Raw genomic sequence first — 9,851 nt, forward strand, 5'->3', positions numbered from 1 at the left:
TCTAAATTGATTTCCATCTTGTCGAATTCTGCCATAAGATATTCCATGGCTTTCTCATTTTTTGATCCTTTTGAATTCAGTATTGTTGATCTCCTAGATAATATGTTGAATCTCAACAATGAGCTTGTTGCAACTGTTTCTTCTTCTTGTCTTTCAACATGTACCTTCTTATCCTTTTTCTCCACCTATCTAAGAAGTATTTGTCTGGAATTATGCTAATTTCCTTTTCAATGACTATTTTCAGGATATGAGAGCAGAGTATGCCATCTTTGCTGAATTTTGCACATATACAGGTAAATTCTTCTTCGCCTTCTATTAGTTCAGTGTATACTGTATATCTCCTGAACCTATGAACCTCCTGAATCTGGTTACTTTTTTGCCACACCTCAAATGTTTTCCCATCTTCGGTTTCCCTATAGTTTAGCCTTGATGTTGCCTTCAGTTGTAGCTGGAACTTTTTGAATATGTTTCTGTTGTATAGCTATTGTGCCTGCTGCTCTATTCTGTAGCCGAATATAAATTCCTTTGGCCTTTTCTGCTTGCTATAGCTGTCCTCTAGCCTTTCTGCTCGATTTATGGTATCAACAATCCGATTGTACTCTTTTAGAAAGCTGATGATACTATAGGTTGGCCCAACATTGTCTTTGAACCTCACATTTGTTGCCTCACTCCTGGATGTGGTCTGTACAAAAGGGAAGAAGTCATTTTTGTAGTAGACCGGGATAAACCTTTTCCTCATTTCCCACATCTTGGAAAAGTAGTGATTCCCTTGAAGGTTTCTTTCCTCAATCATTCTCTTCCAAAGTCGCTCAAATTCTTCCACCGTTAGACTATTGTTCACTATATCTTCGAAGTCTTCATATAGTCCATCATTTGCTGCAAAGACCTTGACATTCTTATTGTAGCATTTGGTCTTTTATGTGGAACAAGCAATTTCTGTGCTTTGTGTTTATGAAGACTTGCTCTATTGCTAATTTCATCGCCATGTCTTGGTCTATGATGATCGTTTGAGGGTGTTTTCCTCCCATTGCTTCAAGGAAAGTTTGAAATACCCACTTAAAAGTGTCAACTGTCTCATCATGCAGGAAAGCACATCCGAAAAGGCAACTTTGCCCATGTCCGGTGATTCCAACAAATGGTGCAAAAGGTAAGTTGTATCGGTTGGTCATATATGTCATGTCAAAACTTACACATTCTCCATAATCTGCATAATATTTCATAGAAGAATAGTCTGTCTAAAACAAGTTTCTCACTCTATTGTCCTCATCTAAATCAAACTTGTAAAAGAAAGACGGATCCTCAGTTTGTTTCTTTCTGAAATAATCTAGTACTTGTGTCATATCTGATCCTTTAACTTCTCTGTTCAGCCTTGTCCTATAGTTGCTGATATCTTTCTTTTTCATCGATAGAGCTATAAGCCCCCCTCTAAGATATGATAGAATAGAAACCATCTTCCTAGTTGGGATATTGTTATCGTTCAGAGTCTTGATAAGTCCTTTTTCCATTTCTGTCATATACTTGTGACCAGAAAATAGCTGATCCCTGTCTCTAGGGCATAGCTCATGATTATGCTCCAAATCAAGAGTTTTAACCATCCATACACCTCCTTCTTCTTTCACCATCATAACACAAGGACAATCTGACTTCTGCTAAACATTTGTTTTCCTTCTCCTTACTGGTTTCTTTCCAACATCCTTGTCTACTTAAGCTTCTTCTTGCTCTAAACACTTTGGTTCCTTTTCTTTTCCTTGATGAGTGCATCTCATTGTCACTTTGACTACCTCATTATTTCTCTTCTTACTTTGAGTTCTTGTCGTATGTGTTATGGCAACTTGAAATCCGACTAGGAACGCATAGAAGTTGAAGAAATGGTGAGCATCATCCCTACTCTTAAATCCCATCAATAACTGTGGGGTGTACTTGCTGTTGATTGGTGCATTGTTGCCTTTAGATGCTGCAACCTGCTCATTTTTTATGAATTCTTCAATCTCTTCCTCCGTCAGTTCCTGGCTGCCATTTACATCTTCATTATCATCTGTTACTGTTGATGTAATATCTGAAATTGTTGGTTCTATTGCTATGATCCTCAAGTCATTTTCTCCCATTGTTGGTTGGTCATCTTGATTTTCATGCTGCACCTATAAATATATTAGCAGCAGTCTCAGTTTCTGAGTAACGTGATTTATAATACAAATATTTTTTTTCCAGTGTGTACTGAAATAGTTGAAGAGATCATTTTTTATGTACCTCATCAATGTCCTTGTTATTGAATACATCAGTTTGCCAATGGTATTGTTGAATTTTAGATCTATCATCATCAGCTATGCTTGTTGTTGCTCCATCATCATCAGCGACGATTGCCATTTCTCCATCATATTTTTGCAAAGATACGTTTTACTTTGATGCCAGTACATATTTGTATTGCTTATAAATGTAATCAAATTGGCTCAGCTGTCTGTATGTACCTCATATGATAGCCTTGACTCTGATATTGACCAGTCAGTTTGTGGTCCAAAGATTCCATCCAGATCTTCAAGTCTCATATTCTGTTTTATTTGTTTGATAATGAGAATGGTTACCATTTATAATATAACACAACTAGTCTGACAAGCATATATAATATAGTTTTACCTCATTCCTGTCATTTCCAAGTATCATCTTTGTTAATGATCCTTGCATCTCTTCATGTTGCTGCACGGTTTATAATGAAGCATTGAAATTAAAGTACTGTTATGCTGAAATTACATTGCACATATGTGTGTAATTTACATATGTGTGAATTGTAATTTTTGTGTACTGGTATTATAAATTTTACCTGCGTATTCCAGTCAGTCTGATTATCTTCCTGAGAGTTCCTGATCTGTTCCATCATAAGTTCAGTGTAGCCTCCCTGCATTGAAATATATTCTAGTCGAAAAACAACCTTCTTATGTTGGCATTTTTTGATTCTGAGCAATGATTTTGCTCACCTTTTTGTATCTGTAGGTATTTGAAAGGTCACTGGAACAATTTGTGCCTGCAAATATTTGGTAAGGAGCTGACTGCATTTCCTTAATTGCTTCTTGTGACTTCACTGATGTTGGATAATCATCGCATCTACTTGTTGTGACATACATATTATTCTGGTTCATAAAAAAACAAGCAGGTGAGTACTTACATAGCTTTTCATTGCATCATTGAATTGTGTTTCTTACCTCAAGTAGTTGATCAAACTCGATTGGTGCTTGTATTAGTTGCATAAGGGAAGCAATTGAAACCTGCAAGAAAATGAAGAAGCCATTAGTTCTCATTTATTTATTGTTTGTGTCAATTGTTTTGAATTAGGAGTAATTTTACATCATTGTTGCTTTCTTCTTGGCGAATCATATCCTCATAATTGTGAATCTGATATTGTACCTCTGACATTTCCTGCAGTCTTGTTCTTCTTTCTAGATTCATGTTCTATTAAAACATGCAGATTTTATATTTTGACAGTTAGAAGGTTTCTCATCATTACATATTCCATGCATCTAACACAGAGTAGGGCTATTGTAAGTAGTTAGAATCAGCTATAAATAGAAAGCATAGTTTGTAGTGTTATTCATGCTACCATCATTGGCTTGCATATTTGTTTTTCAACACAATAAATGTATAGCACTAAAGGAATTACTAACTAAACTTGCAGAAGCTATGGCGGATGCTAACAAAGCAATTGAACTTGATCCTACGATGCATAAAGCCTGCTACCGGAAATGGTTAGTGGCACTCTTCTTTTTTCAATAAAAGTTATACATGAACACTCCCATAATTCCCTCTGCTACATTTTGTCTATGTACTACCTTGTTGGTGAGGCACTTATGGATTTGCTAGGCCATAGCCTTTACAACCATAAGGGAAGTGTTTCTCTACGACCTCGTGAGGTTTGTAGCTTTTGCTAGAATCTAAAAATGTAGCTTTTGCTGGATCAGGTTAATATATCAGGCACCTATGATTTGGGGTTTTGCATATATAAACCCATGTCTTCATCTAAAAAATGAACCTGATCCAGATGGTACTTATTGTCTTGCAGTTATGAAGCAGATGGCATGGCTAAAGATTTCATGCCTCTCTATTCACTAAGAGGTAATCACTCTCCATTCTATGTTGATGTTGCTTTTCGTACTTGTTTTCTGTTGCTAAGGTGTAAGTGAACCTATAGCTAGCACCTTGCCTTCAAGACAAGGGTCAGATATAGAATATAAATTTATTTATGATTTCTAGCTACTGAGTCTCAATCAAAAGGTCAAGAGTGGAAAATTTAAATAACTTTAGAGAAACAAAACAAAAACACATATAAGCTTCACTTTACCTTTTTTCAACTGTATAAACACAGGCAATGGAGTTTCAAATCAAGATGTTGCTTTGTGTTATTTTTTAAAGAAGTATTTAGCAGGTCATGTGCTTAACTGTGGAGGTTTGTGGTTAATATTATCCCCTGTGAACTTGAACCACCTGAATTTTTTGTGATTTGGGTAAAATGGTTAGCTAATAAGACATAATAGTGTTTCATGCAAAGATTTGGGTTTATACACAGCACTGTCTTTCTTTTTTCAAAGATTTGCAACATCCAAAAATGCTTGTTTAATCAGTATAATTACGTTAGCAGCAAATACCAGTTGCAGTGTTTGAAATATGCAATTTGTTTTTAGGTATTCTGTATTTTTGTTTCCTGAGTTCCTTAATTTGCGAATCTGTAATTCTGATTCCTGAATTTGGTTGCAGAAATACTAGCAATCTTGGATTACATCTTTACGAGGAAGTCGGTGTACTTACCGTGGCTGTTGAGGTTAGTGGTTCCCCTTCAATCTGTTGGTTGCTTGCCCCTTTCCTCTGGTCTGCTTGCCCCCACGCAGAGGAGATCTTCATCTTTGATCTGCCGGTTGTTTGCTCCTTTCCCCTGCTCTGTGTGGGGATCTGATCTGCACGCAGAGTAGTGCTCTGCTTGCCCCACGAAGAGATCTGATCTCCACGCAGGGCAGAGGCTTCCCCCTATTTGCCCGGCTTGATCTCCACGAAGAGATCTGTCTTCTTAGTTAGTGGGCCTCTCTGTCTTCTTAGTTAGTGGGCTCTAGGCTGAACTACTCTTTGCTGATATTAGGCCTCTCTGTCTTCTTAGTTACTGGGCCTCTCTGTCTTCTTAGTTATTGGGCTCTGGGCTGAACTACTCTTTGCTAATATTGGGCCTCTCTGTCTTCTTAGTTACTGGGCCTCTCTGGCACGTTTTTATTGGGCTGAACGACAGCTGTGGGCCTTGTTTGCCTGATAGAATTTGTGTGTTGCATTCTCTTAAAACACATGTTTTTTCCAGTGTTTGAATTCATGTGTTTCTTAGGCATCTAACAGCCATGTGCTAACTAGTCCAAAAACACATAGTTTTTCCTATGTTGAAATCTGTGTGTTTTACATACAGCCAACAACCATGTGTTGGCTTATGTTAAAACACACGTGTGTACAGTACATTCAAGAACAAGATTATCTCTCAAAATATAAAATGTGCTCCCACAAAGCCTTCCAAGTTCCAGATACATTGCCATGCATGTTTATAAAATGTGCTCCCACAAAGATGAAGCATATATTTAGCCAAAACTCTAGAAAGGAGCTGTAATTTTTAGTTCTCACACAATTCTTTTTCTATCATCAGCTCACATTCAATATATGCACGAGGATAAATAAAGAATCCTTTGAATCATAGCTAGAACATCATTTTGTACCTCGAGTGGATGCAATCCTATATGTTGTTGATGGTGTGAGCACCCATGCTACCTGTGGCTATCTCCAATAATTCCTATCCTGCAGCGGTTAGTTTTCATAGAGAAAATTGCAATTATAGGACGCGAAACAATACACTTCGTTATTATAGGACTTCAAACATCGACTTCGCTAAAACGACCCTTAAAACATTAGCACTTTGTTATATATGACATTTGATCTTTTTAATTATTTTTCTCAACTAAAATACATATATTTTGTCATGATGCGACCCTATTGTCCTCGGCCTTCAATGTGGCTGCTGGCCGCAGTCGTCCCCGGTCTGGATGCTGGTCCGGGTGACCGTGACCTGGGACGAGGCCTGCACGTGGATCCCGTCCGTGTTGGGGCTGCTTCCCGGCGCGACGATCTGTATGTCCTGCACCGTGACGCACTCACAGCCGTCGATCACGACGTGGTACAGCTCGCTGTCGACCGAGGTCAGGCCACTGATCACCACGTCCCTCGAGTTCAGCACCTTCAGCGACTGGCGACGCACCAAGTCGATCAAGAGGAACACTTTATATTTGTGGTGTCATGCATGTTTGCACTTCAGCATGCACTTGCAAGAATAAGATGCATGTGATGTGATATGGCAACTCACTGTTGCTCCATTGGGGCACCCGCCGTGCCCGGCAGCCTTGCACGCCCACAGCGCCTCGCCGCGGCCGTCGACGGTGCCGCCCGACATGGTGAGGCCGTCGACGTGGTCGAACACGATCCAGCCGTCGTCCCCGCCGCTGGTGTAGCCTGATGGCGCAACAAGCGTACCATCGACCTGAAGCGTCACCCTGCTGGAGCATGGGCCAGTGAAGGCCGCACGGCTGAGCAGGAAGTGCCCGTTCGGCACGTGCACGGTCGCCGGCTCCCGTGACCGGCAAGCGGCGGACCAGGCACTGGCGAACGCGCCGGACGAGTCTGTCCGGCCGTCGGGCTTCGCTCCGAAACCGACAACATTGTACGCCGCTTTAGCTGCACCTGACAAAACGTAGCAAAAGAGCAGCAGCGCTAGGGAATAAGCGTTGATGCGAGCCATGATGCATCAAACACGTCGACGTTCTTGTTGCAGTCCTACCTGGGTCCAGCAGCCCCATCCTATGTCAATTGAAGCCCTGAGGGCAATACGGTCACATCATGGCAAAATATATATTTTTTAGTTGAGAAAAGTGATTAAAAAGATCAAATGTCATGTATAACAAAGTGCCAACGTTTCAAGGGTCGTTTTAACGAAGTCGATGTTTGAAGTCCTATAATAGTGAAGCGCATTGTTTCACGTCCTATAATTGCAATTTTCTCGTTTTCATATAAAAATTGCAGGAACATATGACCTATCATCTAATGGGACTAGGTCTTGTCCAATTCCATTTCTTTCAAACTTGTGCAATAGTCGGAGAATGACAACTCAGTTTAGTGTATTTAATTGGACGGTGGTCACATAAGTTAGTGTCGAGAATTCCAGTTAAGTTTACAAAAAAGGAATTCAATTAATCAAACTCAACACTACAGGTTCCAATCATTATATCATATTACAAATCTTATGAGTAGTAACATCCTATAGGAGTCAGATACTATGATCCTCCACAATATAATTTTTTTAGGTAATGGAAAGTAACGTCCGGCTTCGTCCCCTCACTAGAAGAATCAGATGAAATTTATTATAAATTTGAACACACTAAGAATCAGATGACATTTATTATAAGGTTCATCACACAAAAAATCAAACACAGTTCTCATACACAATTAATTAAAAACCAAGCATAATAGAGAAATTTTACAATGGTTGGAAAAAAGATGGGCCATCCATTGGGCATGATCGGACGGTGGAAAAATAGGAGGTACCCAGTTGAAAGTACCTGGAGGTACCAAATAGGTGAGGACAGTACAAAATTAGGTGGGGCCAGTACCAAAATATGTGGGGTAAAATTTATGTTTCATTTTATATTTTATTTTTGAATAAGGGTAAATCTGTCATTTTAGTACTGTCAGTCAAGGGCAAAAATAGGATTAGGCAAATATCTTGCAGTTAGATCCACAAACATGTATCCTTTTTCCAAAAAAAAAATTACAGACTTGTATGTGCATGGATCCGTATGAAATTAATGGATGTGCATACTTGGTGGAACTTTTTTATGTGACTGATACGATGGTGCTATTAGTGTAACATTTTGTTAATGTGACATATATGATGGTGCTAACGTGCATAGTTAGTGTAACAGTTTTTTAATGTGACATATATGATGGTGCTACATACAATGTGGTTTACATGAGAGATTAATTTCATGAAGGGCAGCTTGGACACGAAACGCAAGCGGAGACATGTTGGTGAAAAATCGTGATGCACATACGGGAACATACGTGACACAACTATTAGTCGCTTGGTCTCTTATAACAAACAAATAATATGGCAGCCTCCAATTTATGCATGCACGCCGAGGTAGCTGATTTTGGAAGGCTTGGTGGCGTATAATGCATACTGCATGCATGCCAAGAAGATTTAGGCAGGCTGGCATGATTGCCGGATTTTTTTTTCTAATTATTTTAAGTATCATTAATTGTTTTCTCTTTTACAACCTCAATTACTAAAATACCCTCTATAATATATTTCTCAAATAATTACTTATAAAAATAGAAAAAAATGAAAGAACTTGGAGGTACCAAGGTACTTTTCCAACCATGGTAAAAGATCTCAAAGTATAAGACCATCCATGGGAGACAAACAAGGTGATCATTGAAGACTCTACCTTGTGACAAGTCTCTATGGTGCAGACTTCTCTCTCATATCTTCGTTGTAATTAGGTCCAGAAGCATAGTCAATGAGTCCCCTAAGAATAACCTGCAAATACATTTTAGATTGAGATTTATCAAAAAAAAAATCTGTCATGGATCAACAAAAAGCTGCAACGCCAATTAGTAGTAGTGAATTGTATTACTGCCTTCCTATTTATGCCATCCATATTGAATAATTTTTTCACACTCAAAGGAGGCATTGCACCGATACAACATGTAAAGCACACCACAGAAATCTAGCATGATAACATTCACACAAGAGGTGATGAATGGTTTCAAATTTATTACATAAGAAGCATAATTTATTACCATTTCGGTCTCTTCTAACTAGGTCTTATCTTTAGTAAGGATGATCCTCTTCCTTAGGAGCCAAAATAAAACCTTAGTTTTAAAGATAACTCTGACCATCATACCATTACTGTGGCAGAACCGCCCGAAATAGCATACTTACAGAGGTGCTCGTCTTCCACAAGACACTAAGCACCCCGAAAGCAACTACAGCGAGCGGTGTCCGTCGGGCACACCCCGAGGGAGAACCCGAAAGATCCACATTTTTTCCAAGGATCCAATAATGAGAACGAGTTACAACACAAGCCCATTTCATACATTAGAGTTTCTTAAAAAGTACATTATTACAATACCAGATACAGAGTGCGGAATGATAAACAGCGGAATATTAAAAGATAACATCTAGCGATAAGATAACGAGGATTCCGTCTGAGCCCACCAGAAGGATCCTCCACACAAGGTACTCCTCAAGCATCACCTGCAACAGGGGTAAATAAACCCTGAGTACACAATGTACTGCAAGACTTATCCGACCAGTGGGAATACTTTCACCACCTCCTCTTCCCATCAGTCGGTCCGGAAAGAGCCGGATCCGCGACAAGAGAGCAGCAAGTCTTCCCTGCGCCCATACCCAAGTATGTGCTCGGGACAATAATCTGTGACTTGCCTAGAGTCATATGCAACGACCGGTCCTTAATCGACACAAACAGGGAAAAAGTGTAACCGGGCTATGCCCTGTTGCCCGCAGGACACAACCCCTCACACCCACCAGTACCAAATCCACATCCCTGCCCGGTCACCATTTTCCTTTCCATTATTTCATCATGATATCATAGTTTAATCACCTATTTGCGAGTAACGGCAGGTTACTCACGCTACCGACATCCTGAGCATAGCAACTACTCGACTTGAACTAGTAGCACTCATGGGTAGATATACTTATGCATGTAGTTTCCATAAAATGCCTGTAACGTAAATGCATATCATATAAATATATTCAGTGATCCTTT

The 9,851-nt window shown here is 39.5% G+C and overlaps 2 protein-coding genes across 2 annotated transcripts; both read right to left on the reverse strand.

The window, feature by feature from the left end:
- Positions 1 to 481: 481 nt before the first annotated feature.
- LOC136524263 (uncharacterized) lies at positions 482 to 3,131 on the reverse strand. Its single transcript, XM_066517698.1, has 7 exons — positions 2,970 to 3,131; positions 2,816 to 2,890; positions 2,632 to 2,691; positions 2,453 to 2,546; positions 2,248 to 2,336; positions 1,782 to 2,138; positions 482 to 895 (listed from the first exon to the last, which is right to left on the reverse strand). The coding sequence occupies exons 1-7, from the start codon at positions 3,129 to 3,131 to the stop codon at positions 482 to 484; spliced, it is 1,251 nt and encodes a 416-aa protein (XP_066373795.1).
- Positions 3,132 to 6,016: 2,885 nt separating this feature from the next.
- Positions 6,017 to 6,802, reverse strand: LOC136524264 (polygalacturonase-like). Its single transcript, XM_066517699.1, has 2 exons — positions 6,371 to 6,802; positions 6,017 to 6,253 (listed from the first exon to the last, which is right to left on the reverse strand). Exons 1-2 carry the CDS (start codon positions 6,800 to 6,802, stop codon positions 6,017 to 6,019), a joined length of 669 nt encoding a protein of 222 aa, XP_066373796.1.
- Between the last annotated feature and the right edge of the window lie 3,049 nt (positions 6,803 to 9,851).

This window comes from Miscanthus floridulus, chromosome 18 (assembly GCF_019320115.1).
Source record: "Miscanthus floridulus cultivar M001 chromosome 18, ASM1932011v1, whole genome shotgun sequence".
Lineage (NCBI taxonomy): Eukaryota > Viridiplantae > Streptophyta > Magnoliopsida > Poales > Poaceae > Miscanthus > Miscanthus floridulus.